This window comes from Dunckerocampus dactyliophorus, chromosome 11 (assembly GCF_027744805.1).
Source record: "Dunckerocampus dactyliophorus isolate RoL2022-P2 chromosome 11, RoL_Ddac_1.1, whole genome shotgun sequence".
In the NCBI taxonomy this organism is placed as follows: Eukaryota; Metazoa; Chordata; class Actinopteri; order Syngnathiformes; family Syngnathidae; genus Dunckerocampus; species Dunckerocampus dactyliophorus.
The window spans coordinates 25,072,935-25,097,980 of NC_072829.1; the positions used below are offsets into that span (position 1 = coordinate 25,072,935).

General features: G+C 41.1%; 4 protein-coding genes across 15 annotated transcripts in view; 2 read left to right on the forward strand and 2 right to left on the reverse strand.

Annotated features, from left to right (window-relative positions):
• atp7a (ATPase copper transporting alpha) overlaps positions 1-3,296 on the forward strand; it is a 15,526-nt gene extending 12,230 nt beyond the window's left edge. Inside the window, exons 22-23 of the mRNA XM_054792617.1 lie at positions 1,168-1,270; positions 1,351-3,296. Coding sequence (XP_054648592.1) covers positions 1,168-1,270; positions 1,351-1,624 — 377 coding nt within the window. The 3' untranslated portion in view covers positions 1,625-3,296. The remainder of the gene's footprint in view (positions 1-1,167; positions 1,271-1,350) is intronic.
• sfxn1 (sideroflexin 1) lies at positions 2,879-16,322 on the reverse strand. Of its 3 annotated transcripts, XM_054792648.1 has the most exons (11): positions 16,223-16,322; positions 14,173-14,342; positions 13,929-14,099; positions 13,362-13,460; positions 13,226-13,301; positions 12,861-12,946; positions 10,352-10,479; positions 10,219-10,268; positions 10,052-10,101; positions 7,885-7,932; positions 2,879-7,795 (listed from the first exon to the last, which is right to left on the reverse strand). In XM_054792648.1, exons 2-11 carry the CDS (start codon positions 14,334-14,336, stop codon positions 7,699-7,701), a joined length of 969 nt encoding a protein of 322 aa, XP_054648623.1. In that variant the 5' UTR covers positions 14,337-14,342; positions 16,223-16,322; the 3' UTR covers positions 2,879-7,698. The 3 variants fall into 3 exon arrangements, with proteins under 3 accessions (XP_054648623.1, XP_054648620.1, XP_054648621.1); XM_054792645.1 differs by having other exon boundaries at positions 13,226-13,460; XM_054792646.1 differs by having other exon boundaries at positions 13,226-13,460; positions 16,219-16,320.
• A 156-nt stretch (positions 16,323-16,478) lies between these two features.
• Positions 16,479-22,349, reverse strand: LOC129190168 (serine/threonine-protein phosphatase 2A catalytic subunit beta isoform-like). Of its 10 annotated transcripts, XM_054792643.1 has the most exons (9): positions 22,113-22,290; positions 21,620-21,738; positions 21,342-21,551; positions 21,093-21,266; positions 20,853-21,023; positions 20,467-20,628; positions 18,337-18,455; positions 18,127-18,208; positions 16,479-17,213 (listed from the first exon to the last, which is right to left on the reverse strand). In XM_054792643.1, exons 2-9 carry the CDS (start codon positions 21,719-21,721, stop codon positions 17,196-17,198), a joined length of 1,038 nt encoding a protein of 345 aa, XP_054648618.1. In that variant the 5' UTR covers positions 21,722-21,738; positions 22,113-22,290; the 3' UTR covers positions 16,479-17,195. The 10 variants fall into 10 exon arrangements, 7 of the variants coding, with proteins under 7 accessions (XP_054648618.1, XP_054648616.1, XP_054648619.1 ...); XM_054792641.1 differs by lacking the exon at positions 22,113-22,290 and adding an exon at positions 22,301-22,349 and having other exon boundaries at positions 16,479-18,208; XM_054792644.1 differs by having other exon boundaries at positions 16,479-18,208; positions 20,934-21,023.
• Positions 22,285-24,999, forward strand: atp5po (ATP synthase peripheral stalk subunit OSCP). The gene is made up of 7 exons (XM_054792651.1): positions 22,285-22,396; positions 22,675-22,725; positions 22,815-22,925; positions 22,991-23,120; positions 23,665-23,777; positions 23,862-23,948; positions 24,729-24,999. Exons 1-7 carry the CDS (start codon positions 22,322-22,324, stop codon positions 24,837-24,839), a joined length of 678 nt encoding a protein of 225 aa, XP_054648626.1. The 5' UTR covers positions 22,285-22,321; the 3' UTR covers positions 24,840-24,999.
• The last annotated feature ends 47 nt before the right edge of the window (positions 25,000-25,046 follow it).

The following is a 25,046-nucleotide window of genomic DNA, read 5'->3' on the forward strand; positions in this document are numbered from 1 at the left end:
GGAGCAAATTTTGCAAAGGGACATTTCTATGGTACAAAGGAGTATTACAGCCACACTGAAAAAGTTACATATTGTGACAAAGAAGTTGTAAATGATCAGTATGGCAAAATGACCACACAAATGTAAATGCCTGAAACCAACATCTCTATACCTACCATAAAATCAGGTACTACCATTAAATATTTGTTAAAAAACATTCTGGTTAATGAACCCAAAAATAATTGACGTGAGTGTTGTTGATTTCCCAAAATGTAGGGCCTTTTTTTTGTTTTTTTTTCATTTTTAGAACTTGATGCTCATAGTATGGCAACTTTGTTCTCATTTATTTGACCTTTTTTGTTTTTTCCCCTGCTATTATTCTCATAAAATGTTAGGTTCCTTTCTTGTTTCCTGTCATCTCTTGCCACACGGTTCGAACATCACTTCCTGTCAACACCTCCGGAAAACATTTATGGAAAAACACACTCTTAATAGCTCATTTTCTCTGATTATATCCACTATATTGCATAATATGAGTGCATAGGTGACCGTACGCGTGTTATTGTCTGTCTAGATGGCTCTAACAATATTAAAAAACTTATGTAGCAGGTCGTAAACATCCGATGCTCTCAATATAAAGATATTTCATGTATAAATAAGGAATCCTACTTCGCGGAAATTAATTTCTTGCACTCTGGATAAAAGAGATTACTCTAAAATAATACACTTTATGTGAATTAATACGATTTTAAATTAAAAGTGTCTACAGTCAGTCAAATGTGGGAATGACTTAAACTTTGTGCTTTGTACATTTTTCATTTTTGTGATTCCCACAAAAATTGCTTGTTTTTTGGTATATAACACGTAATATAACACGTAAAATGGTTTTGTTAAAAAATACTGAGGCAGCAGAGTTATTTAAACACCAAATTTAAGACAGGCCCAAAACATTTGGCCATGACTACATATGTGGGGTAAGTTACTATTTTATACTATTTATCATGTCCAAATATAAGTACAGTATATATTTATACAGTACAGAGTACTGTATTTTTATTGTATTCGTATTAAAACTTTGGTAAACTAAGATTTGGTAAAATGGTAAACGAAAATGTCCACATAATCGTCATGTTGTCACTCAGTCTTAGAAGATGTACAACGCATGTGTTGAAACTCATGTGTCCTCAGGTGTGTTCCTTCCGATTGGTCTGGTACTACAGCCGTGGATGGGCTCTGCTGCCATGGCACTGTCTTCTGTCTCTGTGGTTTTGTCCTCCCTTCTTCTGAAATGGTAATCAGCTCTTTGATATGAATATATTCTTCATATCTGCACACACATGTTCAGCCTTCCCACTGTGTGTTTCTTTGTAGCTACACCAAGCCCAGCGCAGAGAAGATGGAGGCCCGACTGGGCAATACCAGGCAGCAGGGCAGCCTGTCCGACGTCAGCGTCCATATCGGCATGGGCGAGCTGCGGCGACCCTCGCCCAAGCTCAGCCTGCTTGACCGCATCGTCAACTATAGCCGGGCGTCCATCAACTCGCTGCGCTCCGACAAGCACTCGATCCACAGCTTGGTGCTCAGCGAGCCCGACAAGCACTCGCTCCTGGTGGGGGAGGCGCCGTGTGAGGAGGACTTCTGCTGAAAGTCACCGTCGCAACAAGCACGTGGTCCACCAAGTGTTTCACATGCTGAAGGAGCTTAACGTTGTTAATGGCCTTGCCTTTCTGCTCTGGGTGCCCCCGGCTTCACAGAAAGAGCATGTGCGCTCTTGTGTATTCTTCACGCTCAACCAGCTGATCACAAGCACTTCAGAGCACTTTTCACATCTTTTTGTTGAAGTCGGAGTCCTTGGGCGCCCTCTCAGAGCTGCCATCTAACACTTTGCTTTTTTGTTTGTGGTCCAAAAGAGTGACGTTTGCACAATCACAAACGCCTATCCAAAGACGTGTTAAGACACGTCATGTTTTTAGCTCTTTTCCCCTTCGGTGTTGTTTAAATGTGATATTTATATTTACCTTATTTATCTTCTCCATTGAAATCTGTGTGGGGGAAAAAATGGGAATGCAAATGTTGCAGAATTTGCATTTTTAAATCTGAACAAGCATCACGAGTCAGTGATGCTTCAGAGTGAAGACGGCGGACGTAGTCAGTGCAGTGCCATTGGAAAGTACATGCACATTCCAAAGAGCGCACCCTGGACACGACTGGCTTCACATGTTTCCGTGGCAACAGCGTGTGTGTCAGTCAGCCTGCAGCTGCTTGGCTAAGATGTGAGCTGTTTGTGGCTCTCACATCTTAATTTGCTGTTACATGAGAAAGTCTTTGTGCTGAGACTTGGCTCCTTGCCGTGCTGTTTGTCTTCTACATGCCATGTAAGTGCATTAGTACAAGTTGGATGGTGTTAGCGTTACTGCCTCAAAAGCGTATGGCCGTAGTGTCACGTTTATCATTAATAATCACATGCACATAAATCATATAAGCTGGAGCACTAACCGACTTTTATAGTCATGGGTGGTCACTAGGGGTGTCACAAAATCTGGCATGATTAAAACGTGACAAGATTTTTTTGTTCAGAAAAAAACTGCCTTGTGGACACTAGGCCTGGGACAAATTAATTAATCACACAATAAATGAAAATGAACTAGATAATTTTGCCGGCCATAATATACTGTCATGTGCAAAACGGGCAGGAAGAGACTTCACTCTGTGCATTGCTTTCAGCCCCTTGGTGCGTTTGTTCCATACAACAACGGCATGAACGGAGTGAACCCTTTTGTCAGTCCTGCAGTCTTATTTGTCTCGGTGGGTGGAGGCGGGGCCGCTGGCATACACACAAAGTGCTGAAAACGGAAACGTTGTAGATTGATATACTGTATATTTTTTAATTATTTTGAAAGTCGTGTGTTCCTTCCGATTGGTCTGGCGTTACAGCCATGGATGGGCTTTTTTAATTTTTTTTTTTTTTTAATTTCATTGTGCTTTTCTTAAAAGTAATGTTAAAATCTCGTCACATGACCTGAGTGTCTCGTGACTCCCCTAGTGGCTACCATTTTAGATATACTGCTTTTGTTTTGATTTTATTTTTGCACAATTATCAGCCTTTTTAAAAACACGATAGTGCAGCCCGGGTTTAGTTTTTATTTAGTTGCTGCCTCGTTCGCTTGATGTCTTCTGAAGCTCCCGCCAGCCTGTTTGAACGTCGTCCATAAAGCTTCACGTAGTGCGTCTCCATTTGCGGCCAAACTAAGCTTTAGATTTGCTTTGATTGTTCTTCTAAACATAATGTGCCTTGCAATTAAAATCAAAACGTTTCACTGGTGTCGCTGTGCTGTGTTGGGAAGAACCTGAAGGTGGCACACTCAGTTCATCCAGTTCGTTTTATTTAATCAAGATCACATCAAGTATACTGCACAACCAAATGCCATTTCATCTAAATCTTCTTTTTTTTTTTTTTTTTAGAAATTCATAATGTGACTTAGTCTTCCAAGTGATTTGTACCACTTACTGTACAGTGGAACCTCACAAGTCATACAAAAAAATGTGGAGTTCAAACTGTAAGAATCAAAAAGGATTTAACTCCACAAGTGTTTTAGTTTTCTTTGACTGCGCTGGGTTTGCTGTGATGCCTTCAAATAATGACAAAAAGTGTGGTGATAACCATAAACTGGAAATGGAACTTAGTTACTCTACCTAATTAGAAATTACATTTATTTTCAAAATGTACAAACTTCCAGTAGATGGCCAATTAAAAATTAGTAAGATAAAAAAATAAAAAAAAATCGTAAGATGCGTTGAGCTATTTAAATAGTTTTTGTTTATTGCAAACTACAGCAAGTTAACACAATTTACAGTGAGGGTTGAATAAGTTTGAGTGCAACTGTATGGGAGATGTGTTCTTTGCCAACAATCATACGATACAGCCGTCCCTTGTTTATCGTGGTTGATTAGTTCCCGGCCAGGTGAATTTCCACAAAGTGCAACTCAATATTAACAAAACACAATATCTTCGTAGTTAGAGCATAGAAAACCTGACTGGCTTTCTACGGGTTTTACCTGGGTTACAGCCCTGTAGATGTAAAATAACACCCCTACAGTCACCTTTACACTCCTGTTATTCTTTGACTAATGCGCAGGCTACGGGATCACTGCAGGGACACGAGAGGCGGCCACCGCTTTAAGCATAGCATTCTACCGCGCTAACGAGTTAGCCTGTCCCAATTTATTTATGCTAAACTTAAAGGGTTTGAAATGGAGCAGGGAAAGACGACAAAGTAAGAAGCCAAAAACCTACCACTTCCACATGGAACGGGAGAACTTGTTTTCCCTGTCATGTGAGACATGCCATGGCTGACTCCATGCAGTGTTAAGGTAATGTCATCTCAGGTAATGTGTCATCAATGTAACATTACTGATGCCTAGTGACCACAATACTACATATGACTTGTCTGTCAATGTTTTTGGACGAATAGACCAGAGTCAACCACGAAACGGTGATCATTTATTAATTTATGAAAACCCACGATAAAATAAGCGAGCGATGTTTGAACCATGATGTAGAGAGGGACAAGTGTACGGTACTCCACGAGGTTCTCTGCAAACAACTTCCTGTCAGCTATCCATTATGCATCGGTCTTCAAAGGGTGAGTTAGTTGTACTTTATTTTACTTTTATTATTGCGTTTTTCTTTGTCTGTTACATAGTTTAGTCCGGAACTAATGAATTAATACACTTTATTTTCTACTTAGAACAACTTGTTTGACTTTAAAGGTTCCACTGTGGTAGTTTTGTTAAGATTTATTAACGACCTATTAGGCCTTAATGGACACAGACATGTTAAGAAGATTAAAACAGGAAATGTCAAGTAAAAATGTAAATATTCTTCTTGTGCTACTCCCTCAGCTGGTAAAAGATGATCTGGTGGGGACCACCCTGATTCCCCCCCAAAAAATGCAGCATTTCATTTCAGAGTTCCAACATTGTGCTTTTTCTGGTCAAAAAGACTTGGCTGTAGCAGGAAAATATTACATTCAGTTTACCTTGATGACAAGAACAAAAGTCACTTCATACCAGCTAGGGAACAAAGTCACCTGTACAGTACAACAATAATAGATTTTTAGATTCGATTAAAACATCTTTACAGTGATCGCACCGTGACAAGTGATGGAATCGACGTTCACCAACATTCGACGTAAACATTTGCCTTAATTGGATGAAATCATAACATAACACTTGTTTGTGAGTTTTGTGCCTGTCTAGTTTGTTTTTTTCCCCACCCCCTCTCTCATCCCTGATTTTACAAAGGAGAACGGGCCAATGAAACATGAACGAGATTCGGGATCTTCATGTGCCGGATGAAGGTGTATGAAATGACCACCACAGCCCAGGTAGGTGTCCTCTGTTTTTTTTTTTTTGTTTGTTTGTTGAACCTACAAGGCGAGATAGTGGTGCATGTTCTGGTATTATCGTCCTACTCTCGGTCAGAAGCTATTTAACACTGCTAGAGGTTAATACAACAGACTGACATGATTCTACGTCATGTGTAAGAAATAATCTTGACAAGTGTACCAAATACTCAAGTCCATAAGGGACTCCAATAATAATCTTTTCTTTTTTTTTAACTTGAAAAAAATGAAGTCTCCTTAATCTAAATATAACTCTGCTGCATATAACTTAACATTTGGAAATGACACTATAAGGCATGAAGGATGTAATGTGAGAATTTGTTGCCGTAGTTCCTCAAATAGTGGCCTCTGCTCAATAGATGCTGTGCCCCAATTAATCACCACTTCAATTGAATAAATTGCTACACCTCAAATAGAGGGCTCACATGTTTTTGTCCGTCAAGAAAATGTGGTTTTAATTACCTTTACTACCACAATCTGTGAAGCTGACGTTTACAGTAGAGTCCAAAGAGCGCGCATTCTGGAGCAACAGCTGCTAACACTTCAATACTGATGGGAAAAGAATTAGAGTTTGGAAACAAGAAAGGAATGAAAGAGCGTGTCTTACATATAATCTTATATCGTAATATACAGTTGAACCTCGGCTCGTGTCATTAATTCCTTCCAGAAGGTCCAACTGTAACCGAATCAATTTTCCCCATAAGAAATCATGTAAGTCCAATTAATCTGTTCCAGAAAGCCAAAAATGTTATCAGAAAACAAATTTTTGTACAGTTTTACATGAAGAAAACAATTTGAAATACATATGATGAATGAATGGGACAAAACTTTTTGGTCTAAATAATCTCTTGATAATGCCATCTCTAGTAAAATCGCCTAAATCCCGAGTTGAAAGGATCGTGCTCTTTATGGCCTCGGTCAAGCGAGTGACTTTGACCATTTGAAGTTTTTTGTGTTTTCCCAAAAACTTGAAAATATGACTTATGCCATTATTTTAATAGGGTGACGATGTCCTACATTCGAAGTTTTTTTTGTTTTTTTTTTTTTAAACGAACGGCAAATTTGCAAAAATTACATTTATAGTTCTTGGCGGCAGCCATGACAAACTCATTTTTGTTTCTCACCACAAAATAAAGTTCCAAATGCCAGAATTTTGATACATAAGGTGAGAAACACTATTGAATTCAAGAAGTACAGTAACTCGTGGTGTTGAAGAGGAAAGGTGTTGATCTAGCTGCCACATCGTGTCTTTGGGAACAGTCACGGTCGTCAATGAAGGTAAAAGTAACCTTAAATGTTCATTTATCCCCTTTCATTTATCATTTATATGCATTTACAAATGTTTTATGTATGTAAAAACCATTGTAAAACTACAAAAACATGTTTTGCGTTAATGTTTTTGAGTCACCCGCTGATGACATCATACACGGGCGACACAGCTGACATCCGGTTGCCATTTTGTTAGCAAGCCAAGGATGCCAACAGGACATATTGTGACAAAAATACATTAAGAACACAGTTGGACTCACGCAGTGTATTAATACCGCGACAAGCCGTATTGTACTCTAACCAGAAAATGTACGCAAACTGAGGCAAAAATGTTGGTGAAAATTTTAGCTGAAAAACACGCTAACTGTGGCGGACGCTAACTGAGGTCTCACACTTATATGATTTTAATTATTGTATAAACACTTTTTTTTACATTACAAATGTGCTTTGTATAACAGTAGATATTTTAAACACATTCCTGGTTCTCTCTAGGCCACTATTTGAGGAACTGTGGTGACTGACGAGTCAGTTGAAAGATGTGAGGAGTGGTTGCTGGTGCTTGTTTGTCAAGCAGAATAAATACAATGATGAACACTGATATCGTGAAGGTATCAAATAGCACCGAGTTGGTCCGTTAATGGTCGCCGCCATTTCCAAAAAGCTTGGGTCCCTGGAGTAGTCAAGAAGCTTTTTGAGTGACGCTCATTTGGCAAAAAATAAAGACATTTCAGAAGAGTTATGTAATAAAACGAGGTAATGTGGGTTTAGTACGATTGCAGAAGTTTGTGAATAATTAGTGGCAAAAAATTGTTTTTAAAAAACAGTTAACACATTTCAGCAGAAACATAAAGTAGCAAATGTTTACAAAAAAAAAAAAAACCTGCACAGCTAAGCCAGTTAAAGAAAATAAAAATTACACTGACGGAAGCAAGACAGAATCGATATTTGTGTGAAATGTGGAGGCGCAACCTTAACTGTGGCACACTGAATTAGGAGGGCTGGCGACCTGGCCCTGGTGGCGTTGAGACTGGGATGGGCGGGGCCCTCATAGCCCTTTGTTGAAGTAGACCCTCTCCAGTCCTGGGTGGCTGGCCCGGATCTTCTCTTGCAGCTCGGGCTCCAGGCGGCTAACTGATATAGAGCTGGAGGATAGGCAAAGACATTATTTAGCATCTTTTGCTAAATAATCATCTGGGCTGTGGTGGCGTCTCTTTACGTCAGTTTCACCCACCTCTTCTGGGGGAACAACGCGCAACACAGTGGAGTGGCAAACACCAAGCTGGAAACGACACGATAAAAAGCATCATGAAGTGCAAAGCTTCCTGTTAAGATATCATGTGAGGTCAGGCGTCATCACTGAAAGGGAGAGTTCGGATTTTTGGACATGAAGATGTACGACATCCCTATCAGCATTGTAGTCCAATAACAGCGACTTACCCCCCACTCAGTCTCGTAAGTCCAGTTCTGGTCAGATTTCCGTGATGAAGAACGTAAAAGCGGAAAAGATGCGAGTGTCTTCGTCACACACTAACGCACAGGCGACAGTGCGCAGGGGTATGGCGGGAGGCAGCTATAACCCTGAGCGTTTTGTGAGGTTTGAGTTTTTGGGTAGGCATTTTTGTGACGCAAATGTTTTAATCTTTTGAACGCATATTGTTTTTACAAGCCAAACTCTTTACTTAATTGTCCCCAGCAACTAAGTAGAACTACGTTCTTCATCACGGAAATCTGACCAGAACTGGACTTTTTGGCCAATTTGCATTATTATTAGTTTATTAGTTTTGTTATTTAACAATAACAGTGCTCTTGGTCAATCCAAACTGTTAATAAACCTCAAAGTTGAATATTTTAGTAAGTGAAAGCGAGGTTTTGGCTTTTGTTGGGAATATTTCTGTGTGCACAATTAGTAGGCAACTCAAATGACAACGACAATATTCCCATCTCACTACTTTATCTTCTTATTTTTTAAGTCAGAATGACAGCTGACTTTACAAATAAACATTTCTGACCGTTCCAAAAGCAAACCAGTGACCAATATAGCCACCCTTCTTTTCAATAACACGGAAAAGCCTTCCCTCCATGGAGTCCGTCAGCTACTGGATCATTTCGCAGTCAGCTTTTTGTGCAGCAGCAGCCAAAGCCTCCCAGACACTGTTCAGAGAGGTGTACCTTTTTTGTTCACTGGAAATCTTACGCATAAGGGCCCACAAGTACTCAACAGGGTTAAGGTCAGTTGACCAAGGAGGTCATATCATATGGAGTACTTGGATGCATGAGATGGAGCATTGTCCTGCATAAAAATCATGCTCTTCTTGAAAGATCTTGCTAGTGTTGAAGATATACTTACATAAATGTCCGTGTAAAATGAATGTAAACTTAATATGTTTACTCTGGCACAGACGAGTTCCCATGCCGCTTTTTCTTTATATCGCTACATTCTTTTTTTTTTTTTTTTTTTTTACAAATGTCAAATAACTCCAGGAACTCTTGACACGGCAAGTATAGCGTATTGATTAGCATACTGTCCACTCATTGGTCGATCAATGAAACTCCCGCTGATTGGTCCTCGTCTGAACGACAGCGATGCAAAGTTGAACATTTTTCAACTTTCTGGGAAACGAAGACAAGCTTTTACGCGCACGCATTTCGCGTGTCGCTCTGCTGGACACGCGATAATGGCCCCACCACGCAGGTTCCATTGGAAAATGAATGGAGTTGAGGCAATGTCGCCTTCCGTGTGTGGCGCCCATAATGGGCTCCTGGGAGCTTCACGTTTGATTTTTCTCAAATATTTGGCGGTTCATTTGCATGTTTTTCTCTCGACACATTTCTTGCGACCCATTTGTGCACTTGCAACAAAACACGTCATGGTTCTGTGGTCATGTCTTAATACCTTGCTGCATCTCTGTGAGTGATGCTTTACAGTTCTTGACATTTCAGAGTCTGTTAAATCTCCTAAGGCCACACCCTTCCTCAGTACATGCACATCACCTGGTATGCTTACACCCAATAGGCATTCAGGTTTATTCAGCTCGGGGTTGGCAAATATGCATAAAAATGAGAACATGGTCAAACACTGACTTGCCTAATAATTGTGCACACAGTGTATATAACTTCATATCTAACAAAATATCACTTGGCACTTTCATACTTTCATTTTCCAGTGTGTGGCAATCGCTGGAAAAACTTTGGACACCCCTGGTCTAAAGTCACACGCACCAGAGGTCATCAGATTTGGAATTCAACTAACATTTTGGGGGTAAAACACACCACTATCAAACACCTGGAGGTTCCACTCTATCTTAAAAGTGAACCACTCAAAATGGCCTCAGATACGAGACGTACAAGACTTGGATTTATGGTTTTTCATGGAAGAAGTGATTTCAGCGACCACTCACCAGAATCCCACCAGGCTGACTTGAATAGGTGCACTCATCCATGGGAACCTCTGAGAGGAGCAGGCATAAAAAAAAACAAAAAAAAAACAAAAGCCGTATTGAATTCTCTATCCTGTGGTGGGACCATGTCCTGCTGCATTTATTTCACCTTACAGCTTCAGTATTACCTTCAAAAAGGCCTTCTTTTCCAAATGGTTCATTAAAAAGGGTGGGATGGCTGGAAAGACAGGAAATGGGACATGACTTCAGAGAAGACGTTGTGAGTGAACATACAGTATACAGGAGAGTAGTTCCTGGTACCCATTCCCGGAGAGGCCATGAGGATCCTTGAGACCACAACCTGAGAGATGGCCTGCTGCGCAGCTTTTGTCGACTCTCCTATCCTGTTGTCATTCTCGTCTGTTATGGGAATGCCGTGTTTGAGTTCCCTGAGGACACGAAGCAAAAGAGCACAATCACTCCAAAGCAGAAATGATCCAATGTTTTAATGAGGACAAAGCCGTGACATGATGTAGCCAGGCGCATCCCATGGCTTTGGAGGCTACCACTATTTTCTTCCACGAGCGCCACAGTGGAACCTCTAAAGTGGAGTTTGTACAATTATTTGACCAAATATATATTTTTTAATAATATGCCTCTAAAGTCAGAAAAAATAGTTCAAATGCTAACATGCATGACATCACACAAGACCCCTGCGCACTTTCCTAGAGTGCAGTTGAGCACACAGCAAGGGATTAGCTCTGTTTGTCTGTGTCTTTTGCTTTTTATTTGGCTTTCTTAGATATTTATTCCCTCCAGTGTCCGAATCAGCGCCTTATCAAACTTCCAATTCAATCCACTTTTGTTTTTATAGCACATTTAACCAACAAACGCTTCCAAAGTGTACTAAACTACGAAGAACGGTACACTAAAATCCATAAAATACACTGGAATGTAAAATATACTACTTCAAAAGACAATAAAACCAAAACGTGTGTAAGAACCGATCAATTCATAATAACGACGATGAGCTGTAATACAGTCGTCCCACACCACTTCGCAGCTTCACTCTCACGTTTTTCATAAATATATGAATAAATCGTGCTGTTTCGTGGTTGAATATGAGCCTATTTGTCAAAACATACGCATATTTAAGCTAATGTTCGGTATTTTTTGCCTAAATTAAGCATTTTCAAGCATAAAAAAAGGAAAAATGAACTAAAATACAAATATAAGGCATTCAAAAGACGCATTCAAAGATTTTGACTAGTATTCTACGCTGGTCACTAGGTGTCAGTAATGTTACTGTAAAGTTCGTTGACACACACAATCAACAGACTTGATCAACAACAGGCTATTATTGCGGGTTTGAATTATCTCACAATAGGCACAATAATCCCTAAAAAAACACTGCTGCGGGCGTAACCCACGACAACAGAAAGTTATCAGACCACCCTTGTTTCATAAGTAATGCCTGATACAACTAAAGATACCTTTTTTGGGCAAATATAACAATGACATCAAAAATAGCTCATAAGAGTTACATTTTTTTTGCCAGTACAATGCTATAGCTATTCATGTTAGAACTTAAGTGATTTTGGTTATTATCAAGAAAACCATGGAAGATCTTAAATGAAACTCTTATGAGCTATATTTGTTATCATCATTATATTTTTCAAAACAAATGTACCTTTAGTTGTAGAAGGCATTAAAATGGATCAATAAACTGAAGAAACAAGGGTGGTCTAATCATTTTTTCCATGACTGCACATGCAGGCAACTTCTGTGTCAAGCTAATGCGGCTCACACGGGGACACTACACTTGAGTGCCATCTAGTGCAGGGGTGTCAAACTCATTTATATTGAGGGCAACATCGCAGTCACGGCGGCCCTCAGAGGGCCAGTTTTAACTGTCAGTATATATGAATAGAAATATGAATATAACCTCATGATATTATTACACAACTGCCCGTGCATTTGATTATTATATTTTTACTAACAAATTGATGGATAACTTGCTTTGAAATGAAAATTGAAGTGAGAAGGTCATGGTGACAAGCAGACATTCAAGTATTTCTTTTTGAAAAATGCTTGGAATGCCTTGCTGCATGATTAGATTAGATAATACTGACGTTTAGAAGAACTGCATGCAGTACCATTTTTCTGTCAAAATGACAGATCAAATACATTCAGAAGGACAAAGGTGAAGTACATTATTGACATGCATTATTCCCAGGGTGTCGTGGGCCACATCTGACCCCCGGGCCTTGTGTTTGACACCTGTGATCTAGTGGTTCAAATGTGAATTACACCTCTCATGACCCCTCTCCTTAATGTCGTCGATAATATTAATTATCGACGATAATTTGGAGCACAATTATCGACCAGCAAAATTTGCTATGGCGGGAGGCCGACTTAAAACATTGACTGTACACTTAATGAAGGCTTGTTAGGGTGACAGTTTGACACCGGAACTGATTCATTCCATTATCATGATTGAGTGGATGGAAAATGATTTCAAGATCCAAACAAATTATGGGGGGAACAGAATGATGGCGCCTATCCCTATTCCCTGGGGAATGTTTCAAGAAATGTTTTCTTCTTAAATGGCCAGCAGAGGGCAAAAGTGCAAAAGAATATGCTGGGAATTGAACCAACCTTCCTCTGTCAATTGTTGCTTATTACTACACGCTGGACATAGTATTGTTGTTGTCAATTTCCGACCACATGTTCAAAATAACATACGTGTTCTCCTCCTCCTCCTCAGGTAAACTCCGTTGATAACTGAAGGTCACATTTGGGATGCAGCAGTGCCAGAGTTCCGCCTTACCTTTGCCTCATCAGTGGGATGTTGATACAGTTGGCAGCAGCTACAGCAGCAAATGGAACAAAGCGTCCAATCAGAGGTGAGACGTGCTGCGGCAGGAGAGAGAGGAGACTTTAAACCACAGCAGGGAAGTGAACCCGTGACGTGAAATAAGTGTGCGCATTAAAGCATCTCCGCCATAAATCAGCATGAATAACACTGAGCTCGGCAGGGAGACGCGCCGATTCCAGAGCACGACCCCGTGAATAATTAGGCTCCTCTTGGACAAAGAAGCCATTTGTGCACGGCTAACATCATGTCAGCAAGCCCGAGCGTTTGAGGTCAGCGCGTTAAAATGAGAAGTAGAATGGGGTTAGATGAACTGATACCTTTGTTAGTGCGTTTAGTCCTAGAGCGGTGGCAACCGCCCCTGTGGTGGCAGATACGTACGCTGTGCCAAGCTGACTGCAAACAAGAAAAGAGTTAATGCAGTTGGTGCAGGCGTGATTCGGGCTGCCAGCATACCTGACCGTGATGGGAGCATCGCCGCTCCTGTTGGTGTAATTGACTATTGCGTTGAAAGACTGATTGATCCACTGCCAGAACAACACAGCTGGAGTCGTCCTGAAGGAGGGCGAAATAAGCAAATCAGTCACTTAAATAATAATAACAGAATTATTTTCATGATATACTGTACACCCACTTTCAAATATCATATTTTGGGTTCCAGAAAATGTTAAAACAACCAACCAACAAGACACTTGATTAGCTTTTTTTGAAAATTGTTGCTCCCGAATGTTCTACCCTCTCAAACCAGCCACTTTAGGTTTGTGTGTGAATGGGGAGGGGGGGTCACCAACAGGAAGTTACCCAGCATGCTTTGCGCATGTGAGGCGTGTACTCGCTTTGTAATATCTTCCCTTCACTTTCCATCGAAGTACATCATGCATGAACCCCAATGACAGAATGAATGGATATACAGGAGGTGTGTAACTTTGAAGACGTGTGATTCGTTGCCTGCCGAAAGGCTCGTTTGACAGGAATAGCAGGAATTGTAGACTACTAAATTGGCAAGATCCTGCAAGTTCTTACTTGTAGAAGGTCATCATGCATCCAGTGATGGTCATGTTCATTGGAACCTGCGCTGACATGCGGCCAATCAGGATCATCTTCTCCCCAGTGTCAGGATGGAATGCTGAGTCAAAGACATATTTGGCTCTCCACAGCTCATCTTCTGTCAGCCCCGGGGAGACTATACCCTGCCTGGAGGACCATAAACACCTCAGTGCGCCTGATAATAGATCCTGATTTAAACTGCACGTCTGGCCCACCTTACCTGTAGTCTGTGACGATTTTGTGCGCATGTGCTAGTTGTTCGTTGGTGAGCAGGACGTTCCGCGGGTCAGTGACGGTGAAGAAATGCTTAGCGCGGCCCACAAATGTGCTCTGGTCCCAGCGGGGCTCCTTGATGTTTATGGACGTGGAGAGCTCTGCAGCCATGTTAATCTGGTGAAAAGAAATTGTGTTTTTTTTTTTTTTTGTCAATCATCAAAAAGTGGAACTGAAATTTGCACAGTCAGTAAAAAAAAATAGCTGGCAGTTGACTCTGACAGTCAGAATTAAATGCACAGGCTTGCACAAGCTGAAACCTAATAATAGTTATGCGATTTAAACTGGATGGAATTATCCTCAATCTGAAATGCTTTTTAAATATAAACCACTGCACCGTACCTACTTGGCTCACTTTGACCCATTTCTATTGACAAAACTGGCTACTACGAGGCACTGTTTAGGTCCAAGCATGTCAAGCTGATACCATACAGACGACAAACCACTGCTGGTCACTCATTCGTCGTGCAGCTGCATCGTTATAACTTCTGAGGATCCAGGTTAAGGACTAACAAATGTAAACACGTGCTGACATTAGCGTACCATGTATTGGTGACTTGGCCGTGGATGCTGCAGTGTGACACTCCAGCGTCTCCACTTTACCGCTGCGCCCTCCATCTCCTTACCTCCTTATGACAACAAGAAAATATAGGAGACCCTCGCCATTGCCTCGTTCTGAATGATGCAATCGATGCGATGTGTTTTTTGTGGCTTCGGGCTGTACTATTTTGAAGTCCGCCTTAAACAGAGGCGAGTCGAGCCACGGGCAGTGGAAAAGTGGAAACTGCAGCCAACAGGTCCCTGATCACCTTATCACCTAACTTTGGGAAAGGGTACACTACACTGCTGGAATGCATCGGAAAATATGTGGGATTCACTGTGGTCATCTACAACCACATATTTATAGACATGTTTGTAAAAAGATGCACTTTTTGGTACAGCCATTATTGAAATTAACATGTAATGCTGTGGCTTGCATAAAATGTTATTAGAGCTATATTTACTACCATACCATACACATTTTCACTTTTTCAGGGTTTCAATATAAATTAGCAATTTGATTTTGTGTGTGTATGTGTGTGTGTTTGTGCGTGCGCACTATAGTTCATGTCAGGGTACAACCACACACAGCCAGATGAAACTGGCCTGCACTGCCATGAACATGTTGTGTGTATGTGCCTGCAAGTCACTGACACCCAGTCTCAGATGCTTTTTAACCATTTTTGCTCCTGACTGGGAAGCAAACAAAGGTCTCTGCAAGGATTTGCTGCAGGATGATGAAACTCCTCCTGGAATTGCACCAAACATGGCTGCTGGTTTGACTGACAACATGAGCACGAAAGTCTCTCTGGAGGCTGTGCGGTCTCTTTAAATTCAATTAAACTGTCAGGAGACAGGCGTCAAGGAGAGGAAAAGCCCAGTTTGCTTGATGCTATCCTTTATGAGCCATAAATCCCAGTGTGGGCGGGACTCGTGCGGCGTTAATCAATACTTTTAAATTCCTAATGAAGGTGATGTGGGAGGATGAACTTTGGACCGAGTGATCCGCAAGCCCTCACTCTGAGCCAATCACATTGAGCCTGCGTGGCTACACATTAACCACCAATTGCCTCCGTAAGATCTTTCATGTCAAATTTCTTCTGTTTCATTGATTTCATTCATGTGTTGTTGTTATTGTTGATTTTTTTTTTAAGTAGCCCCTTTTTCTGACAAGTGGTAAACACACTCTGTGACTAAACCGGTCCAATCTGGACCGAGACTCTTTACTGCATGGAAACCATGCAACAAAGCTCCAAATGGCAGTAAATACATCCATGTAGAGAGAAGATGAATTCTGCTGGTGCATGCAGCTGTGCATCTCCGATTCAACTAGTATGGAGGCGCCACATCCACACATCCACCACAAGACGCACACACACACTGTATGCCTACCAACTGACAGCAAACATTTCATTTCGACGTCTTTTTTTTTTAAACAGTGTGCATCGCTTACTTACTGCGCTGAGAGCTGCGGTGCTCCGTGAGAGGTGTCCCTGAAAGGCTGCGGCCAGCTAATTTAGCGAGGAGCAGCAGTCGCCAACCACATCTCTCCCCCCCACCGGAAGTAGCTGAATGACACAATAAAATGCGAGCGTCCATGTTCGACACCTTGTGCAGCCCACTTTTGACAGACATCACGGCAAATAACATATCTTATCCATGATTTTTGCTGTAAAACACATTAAAGTATACTGCTAGCAAATACACGACACTTTTCCATCAAGAGGCTTTTATTTTTATACACAGCTTCCGGTAGTGCTCACACGGGAGGTTACTTAATGCACGAGGTTGGTGGTTGGTGGTAAAAGCAAGGACAATTCTATTCATTTATCCACCGCTATATAATCTAGCTGCTATATATATATTTTTTTTTTGATGTGTTTATATATTTAATACATTCCATTGGGGAGCTTGGTTGGTACTTTTCAAATAGGTCAAATTGAAGTGTTTTTAGTGGCCTTGAAGCAAACATGGACATTTTTCTAATTGATCAGTTAATCAGGATTTTTATAATTTTTTTAACTTCAAGATGTGTTTGCACGGCCGAACGGTGGCCTAGTGCTTAGCATGTTGACCACACAATGAGATTGGAACGATCCGTGTTGGGCATCTCTGTTCCCCTCATGCGTGGGTTTTCTCCAGGTGCTCTGGTTTCCTCCCACATTCCAACAATATGCATGTTAGGTTAATTGGAGACTATTAAATTGTCCATAGGCATATGGAAAATAGCTTGTCTGTATGTGCCTCGCGATTGGCTGGCGACCAGAGTGTCCCCCGCCTCTTGCCCAAAGTCAGCTGGGATAGGCCCCAGCTTACATAGTGAGCCTTGTGAGGCCAAGCAGCATAGAAAGTGGGTGGCTGGATGGATGTGTTAGCGCAGGCGTTTTCAAAGTGTGAGGCAGGCCGCTCCTGGTAGTCGGCAAAAGACTTTCAGCGGAGACACAGCAGCTTGAGAAAGATAAAGAAAAATGTTAAGCTAATTTCAGTTCTATTTCAAGGCTACATTAACCAATTTTTGTTCCTACAGTGAGCAGTTTAACAGTGTGTAGGGAACACAAAACATGCTCCAGAAAAAACATTTGATTCCTAATGATGAAAAAATTTCCCATTGAAATCCACTGAAAATGCCATTTTTGATCCCACATTTATCTCAACAAAAACTAATGCAATCCTTGATGGTAACATTTCCATTTGGACTACTGGCTTTATTTTATTTTTGTCCACAAGATGGTGCTACTTATTCCCTTTTACAGCATGCAGCAAAATGTCACACCTTGTACTATAATCGTATTTTCTGCAAGGTTGACTTGCTATTGAAATCGTGTGTGTATTTTTATAGTGATGTTCAATAATATGTAAAAAAGCTTTTAACACTAGTGCTACATAAGCTAGCCATGTACACATACTGACATTTAAAGGATTAAAAGCCCCAAAATCTAAACTGATTGATTCAGGCTGAGGTAGCTCAAACCATATATATTTACAGCAGTTTCATAGAAGCAGACATTTTTTGTCATTACTTTAACGTGTTAGACAAAATATTCACTGGGATTTTGGCAGAAGCCTTCATCGTTTGCTTTGTGTATTTGTGCCTGCAAGACAGTCATTCACTGTATATTGCTGGTGACAACTGTTGTCAACAAACATTGCATTACTCAGCGACTGAAAAGTAAAAACCACTCTGGTAATCAAATGTAACTACACAAAGTGTTATTGCCCTAATTGACACGTTTTGCATAGTAATTGTTGGACGTGCAGAGTGATAGTTGTGTTCCTCCTTCCATGATGGCACATATTTAGTACAATGTGTTTTCAGTGCCGGAGCCCCAGGCTGTTATGTGCGTTGCCATCCCATGGTCACCAGCTTTAGATCTTTAAAGGAGTGCGGCGATCGCCACGACACTTGGGTATCTCTTTTGCGAGGGGCGGGATCAAACTGTTGGCTGGAAAACAAAGATATCTTTTGTTAGCGTATATGATAGTTATGGCGGAGTCACATGTCACACTTTAATCACATCATTTCAGTCGCTTGCCAATATCTTTGAAGTGAGGAAAGAATCATGTGACTTACAAGGAGCATTTCCGTGTGTTTTCAAGTTCCATGATCGCTGCCTTGTTCCCACAGCGGTAACAATAATTTGGTGCACTGAAGATGGTCACAACATTTTTGTCATGGTGCCAGTTGAAGCCCTGATCGATGAGTGTCACATGATCAATCTACATGCGTCACACACAATACAGCACACAGAATCTCCTAAAAGTGAGTAAACACCTCACATTACTATACTATAGCAATGAAACGTGGATATAACTCACAGTAGTCAGTGTACAGCTTGTATAGATTTTCTATCCACTGAAAATGACTCAACACACAGCAAATCATTAGCAACACAAGCGAGTACACCTCACAGTCACTGTGTCCAAAGTGTTCATATTTAATGTTATATTTAGCCTCTTGGGCATGGAATTCACCAGAGGTGCACAGGTTGTTAATGGAATACTCTTCCATTCCTCCGTGTTAACAAACCTTGCGTTCCTCCACCTTCCTTCTGCTTGACGATGCTCCAAAAGTGCTCAATTGGGCTCAGGTCTGGAGACATACTTGCCTACTCCTTCAACTTCCTCAGCAAGGTACTTGCCATCATGGGGTGTGTTTGGTCATGTTATCGTGTTGAAAAACAACAAATTTCACAAGGAAAGGGATCATGCTGGCTTTCATGTTTCCCTCGGTGAACTGCAGCTCACCAGCTCCTGCAGCCCCAGACCATGACACTACCACCACCATGCTTGACCGTAGGCGAGACACAATTATCTTGGTACTTGTGTTGGAAAAACTGCCATGATGACCAGTTTCGCAAGGTAGGACATCAAACACTGCTTCACAATGTCACAGTACATGTTGGAATTCATGTTTCCCTCAATGAACCACAGCTACCCAGTGATGGCAGCACTCATGCAGTCCTAGACCAAGATGTTACCACCACCATGCTTGACTGTAGACAAGACATAACTATATTGCTACTCACTTGTGTTGCCAGCTACAGTATTTAGACAATGATGGCTGTGTGGTGAGTCATTTTGAATAGTAAATCAATACTGCCATACAAGCTGATTATTGTAAAGGATATCCAAATTACATTTCTATAGTATTGTCCCTTGAAATGATACACCATAATAACATTGCGGCTGAAATTTGAAGGGTGTACAGTAATCCCTCGTTTATCGCGGTTAATTGGTTCCAGAACCGTTCGTGATAAGTGAATTTCCACGAAGTAAGATTCAATATTAATAAATGAAATATTTTCGTAGTTAGAGCATAAAAAACCTGTTTGCGACCTTCTAAATACGGTTATTAACATAAAATAAATAACTACACGTTAGCATTGGGCGAGTTCCTTGATGTTGTTCCAGCTTATGGACACTAGTACTTCCTGCAGCGGCTATTGTCTCATCAATGTAATATAATTTAACATTATTGACCCCTAGTGACCACCCATTTTTATGCTTGAATGCTTCATTTAGGCCAAAAATATGTAAAATCTGCTTAAATATGCAGATTTTTAGCTAATAATAGTAGCCGACCACGAAACAGCAATGATTTATTAATGAAAGGGATAGTTTGGATTTTTCTGACATGAAGTTGTATGACAGCCCCATCAGCACTGTAGTCCAATAACAGCAACTTACCCCCCACTTGGTCTTCTAAGTCCAGTTCTGGTCAGATCTCTGTGATGAAGAACGTAGTTCCGCTTAGTTGCTGGTGACAATTAAGTGAAGAGTTTGGCTTCTCAAAACAATATGATTTTTTTGAGAAGGCATTCTTGTGATGCAAATGTTTTAATCTTTTGAACGCATATTGTTTTGAGACGCCAAACTCTTTACTTACTTGTCCCCAGCAATTAAGCGGAACTACGTTCTCCTTCACAGAAATCTGACCAGAACTGGACTTAGGAGACCAATTGGGGGGTAAGTCGCTGTTATTGGACGACAATGCTGATGGGGATGTCATACAACTTCATGTCAAAAATTCTGAACCATCTCTTTAGCATATTTTGAAAAACCGTGATAGAGTGAAGTTGCGAATTTGGAAGCCCAAAGTGGCGAGGGATGACTGTATTCACTTTTGGGAGATACTGTATAAGCCGTGACATTATGAACAATTAAAGAGGTCCAATATACGAGCTGTATCGAAAAAGACCACCTGCATCTCCAACTGATGTGCTCGTGAAACCAAACTGAGGTCATTTGCATGGTTGAACGACTCTGAGATATCCTGCCCAAAGGTGTAACCAGCACCACGGAGAGAGATGCCCCATCCATAGTGGTCATCTGGATCGGACCATAACAAGTCACACATTGGACCCTAAATAAAAGGGCGACAAAAACAGTGTTATTGCCTGTTCATACTAGTACCTTTTCCACATGTGAAAAATATTAAATGAGATGAATTATGCATAAGAATAAGGGGGGGGAAGTCCCTTAGATGTCCTTGCTTAGCGTAAGTGCTTATGCAAATGAACCCCCATTGTTATGTCACAAAATCTGAACGGCGTATTTTCCGACATAGACAGCTAACATTAAAATTACGTGGTTGCGTAAGTAGATGGTTGAGGCATCCCGGTACAGGACGTTTGACCATAAGAGGTTCCGCTGTACTGACATTTGTACCTCGTGAGGAACCTCCTGCAAGCGGTCCAGCGCTCGGATGTTTTCCAGTGTGACTATGGAAGGAGACAATCCTCCATGAAGGCACAAAATCTAAAAGACAACAATGAAGTGCAGTGTATCACATGATGTGGTTGACTGGAATCTGCACCAGACGCTCACCTGGTTATCTACCAGGGCAGTCAGGGGCAGATAATCGAAAAGATCGGTAAAGTACTTCCAAACATTGACGTTTCCATATTTCATCAAGCACTCGTCGTAGAAGCCATACACATGTGTGATCTGTCTACTCTCATGGTTCCCTCTCAGAAGGGTGATTCTTTCACGAAACCTCACCTGTGGGCACAATGTAAATAGTCAGAGGCACTCTCTTCCGTCTGTATAATCCATAGTGTGATGCAGTGTTTGTACCTTCAGACAAACCAGGAGTGTCACTGTCTCCACACAGTAATAACCTCTATCAACATAGTCTCCCATGAAGAGATAGTTAGTGTCTGGGGGTGTCCCGGCTATCTTAAAAAGCTCCATGAGGTCATAAAACTGTCCGTGAACATCTCCACAAACTGTCACTGGGCATCCCACCTCCTGCACGTTGGACTCCTTTTCCAGGATCTCGATAGCCTTGACATTGGGGGCCGAAGGCACCTCATGAGCATTTCATATTGCAGCCTGTAAACAGGTGACCCTACCTTTTCACAAAGTACCCTGACTTGATTTTCCTTCAACTGCTTGCACTCCTTCAGTTGTCCGATCCATTCTTCCAACACTTTGCTGACTGACCTGTCGTCCATGTCCTATGTGATGCCTCCTTTCGAATCCCAAAGAAGAGACAAACATGAATCGGCCTAACTACGTCCTAACAGAATCCATATATGCTTATTTTAATATTACCAAACGTCATCACTTCAAGGGAGATTATGTTAGCGTTTATTTGTTTTTTTACATCACTGAATTGATGTCGGCCTGACGTGCTCTCTGTTTTAGGTGTGGGGTTGACGAGTTGCCTGCCCTCTTTTGGACAAATCGAGAAACTGCCATAACCTAATGGCGAAGTGAAGATGAATTCCTCAGTTAGCTAGCTAACATTGTAAAGCTGTAGCAGTCCAACCTAGATCGCAAAATGTGCAAAATACAGTTGACATAGCTGGAATGTCTACCGTGAAGTGAAACAATATCACACACCTTTGAATAACTCGTCCAGATAGAGTGCTATCAAAACAAAGTCCACCGTGTAATGTTGGGAGAGAAAATAAGAGAAACTACAAGCTTTGTTTGCCTAAAAAAGTCAGCTAACTGTGTAGCAATGCTCGTCATTTGCTCGTCAGTCGTAATATATTTGATAGTTGGTGTTTCTTCAAGGACTACAATACCCATGGAAAGACTCCTTTCATATGCACATGCGCAGTCTATACCTCTGCTCGAGACAGCTGGAGGAGAAAATGGCAGCACACATGCTAGGACAGCAGGTAAGACGTTCAATGATTTTACTAATTTTTATACATGTAGAATGGTTCGTACTCTATATTTTTATATTGTAAAGTGTAACTAACACACTGTAACCCTTCAAGGGTACCAGCTGTCGACTCTGAATAGCATGAATAAATACACGCATTGCACTTGAATGACTGCTAAAGTGTTAGCCTAGCAGCTAGCAGTAATGCAATCGGTGCAAAGCAAACTAAATGTGTATTCCCTCACCTGCTTGGTTTTTAATGTTAAAAAAATTTGTAATTTGTTTCTGTAGGTCCGCCAGTTTAGCACATCAGTCGTCCGACCCGCAACAAAACTGATCAAGGTACAAATCTACAGTATATGGAACATGACACCCCTTCAACGGATTGAATTGTAAATGATTGTCACTATTTGACTATTTTTCTATTCAAGCCACCCATTCAAGTGTATGGAGTGGAAGGCCGCTATGCCACAGCTCTGTTCTCAGCTGCTAGTAAGCAGAAGAAACTGGACCAAGTGGAACAGGAGCTGGTTAAAGTAAATGTAAGTAAAAGAGTTTAAGCAGATTTGGTGGAATGCCCAGTTGAATTGCTTTTCTTTTTCCACAGGCCCTCATCAAGGATCCCAAACTTTCCAGTGTGGTCATGAACCCTCATGTGAAGCGTAGCATCAAGCAGAAGACCTTCACTGATGCCCTTGCAAAGGCCAAAGTCTCTTCGATCACCGTGAACCTCATTAGTGAGTTGTCATATATGTTATTTTGCATTACTACAGAAATATCATACCAAGAGTGTTTCAATGTGTCGCTTTGGCTGTTCTTATGAGCTTCACGTTAACATTTTTCCTATAGGGGATAAGGTAATGGGTATAGGTTGTTACAGGCTGCTGCTGCAGTAAAATTGTATCATATGTATATAACATCATACAAGTCCTTATTAAAATTTTTTTAATCACTAATCAATAAAAGTAAAGTAAAAACCCGGTCAGTCCATATGAGGTGCATGCTTGAGCCAATGCTTTGCTTGCCCGTTTTTGGGGTGGCAGGGCGTGGTGAGTTGTCAGAGAACCGCTGATGGTGGGGTGGTGGTGGGCGGACACTGGACTGGACTCTTTGGCAGAGTTCCTCAAGCCGCACTTAATTCTCAGGTGTTTGCTTGCGCGAGTTGCGCAGTGTTTTCGGCCACGTCAAGAGGCTGTTTGTTGATGGTGTATCCATCTTGCCTTGCATCGTAGTTCAGTGTTAATCGGTTTTGATGCTGAAATATATTGTTGGTTTCTGCAGATGTTTTGTCCGACAATGGCCGTCTACCTCTAACTGGGGACGTCATCGCTGCTTTTGGCAAGATGATGAGCGCACACCGTGGTGAGGTGATCTGCACAGTTACCACTGCTCAGGTATGTTGTACAGATGTTGCGGTCATCTTCATGGATTTTTTAAAAGTTTTATGTCCTACACACTTAATGTTCTATCCATTTTAGCCCTTGGATCAGGCTAATCTGGCCGAGCTGAAAGTCGCACTCAATGGATTTCTACAAAAGGGGGAAATTATCAAGCTGGAGACCAAGGTACAGTTTTAGTCTTAAAGCTCCCATAATACAATTTTCCATCCATTGTAAATAAGTCTCAGAAGTCCCACAATAGTGTATTGGAAGTGTGTTGGCCAAAATCTAGCCTTGGTGCTGGAATTGAGTTTTGTGTATGTAGCATTATTGTTAATGAGCTGTGTTTGTCCATGCCGGCCTCCAAAAAGTGTGTGGCGTCTAGAAGCGCTATTGTGTACATTATTCACTTTTTACATATACACTGTAACTGCACTTGTCCAATGTAATAGATGCCAGGTATCCCATACAACATAAAATTAAGCAGTGTCACAGGACACAAACATTAGCAACACTAGCATAGCTATGTGAGCTCCAGTGCTAACATTACGCACATTTTAACAGCAACATCATGCATACATAACGTCTTGCATGCTTACCATGCATGCATAACCCACATCTGTAGCTGAGTGGCAGATAGTTGGCAGGGCTTAGACCTTTCTTTTAAGGTGTGTAGCGAAGCATTTAAAAAAAAAAAATCACAAAGCTGTGCTCTATGAAGTGGCATAATGTGAAGCATTGTTAAAAACTGAATTTTGCATAAATCTGGACTTATATCTTTTATGTATCTTATCTTACAATAAAGATGGCATTCCAACCATGCCATCATGTTAATTTTTCTCAACTTGCTGATTAATTAATGTGCAGCACATTCTCAGCCTGTAACTATTTTTATTTTTAAATAACTTATTTATGATGTATGCATTAGCAGTAACGAAATAGCTTAAAATGCTATCCTCTTTACAGTCTGATCCATCCATCCTGGGCGGCATGATCGTCAGTATCGGAGACAAGTACGTTGACATGTCCACTAAGACAAAGATTCAGAAGCTGACCAAGCTCATGAGAGAATCTTAAGCCCCGTGGACTTGATCTTGGATCCTTTTGGAAATGACCATCATGGGAAATAACGCTGATAGATGTAAATTGCTACTTGTTTTAGCACTGCAGTTGCTGCAGAAATCCAGTGTCTGTGCTCCAATTCATATGGATGTTAATAAAATCTCTCCATAACATACCTCCTACTTTGTTGTGTCTGATTTATCTTTATTTGCATTGTCGAGT

Coding starts and splice junctions, on each gene's coding strand:
- sfxn1 (XM_054792645.1), bottom strand. CDS start 14,336: ATGGCTGCAGAGCTCTCCACGTCCATAAACATCAAGGAGCCCCGCTGG. Junction 13,461..13,928: donor TGCATGATGACCTTCTACAA/GTAAGAACTTGC, acceptor GCCCTCCTTCAG/GACGACTCCAGCTGTGTTGT. Junction 10,102..10,218: donor AAAAGAAGGCCTTTTTGAAG/GTAATACTGAAG, acceptor TGCTCCTCTCAG/AGGTTCCCATGGATGAGTGC.
- LOC129190168 (XM_054792641.1), bottom strand. CDS start 21,721: ATGGACGACAGGTCAGTCAGCAAAGTGTTGGAAGAATGGATCGGACAA. Junction 21,552..21,619: donor TCAGGGTACTTTGTGAAAAG/GTAGGGTCACCT, acceptor CCCAATGTCAAG/GCTATCGAGATCCTGGAAAA. Junction 20,629..20,852: donor CCATCTACTTACGCAACCAC/GTAATTTTAATG, acceptor CCTTTTATTTAG/GGTCCAATGTGTGACTTGTT.
- atp5po (XM_054792651.1), top strand. CDS start 22,322: ATGCACATGCGCAGTCTATACCTCTGCTCGAGACAGCTGGAGGAGAAA. Junction 22,926..22,990: donor AGGAGCTGGTTAAAGTAAAT/GTAAGTAAAAGA, acceptor CTTTTTCCACAG/GCCCTCATCAAGGATCCCAA. Junction 23,949..24,728: donor TTATCAAGCTGGAGACCAAG/GTACAGTTTTAG, acceptor TCCTCTTTACAG/TCTGATCCATCCATCCTGGG.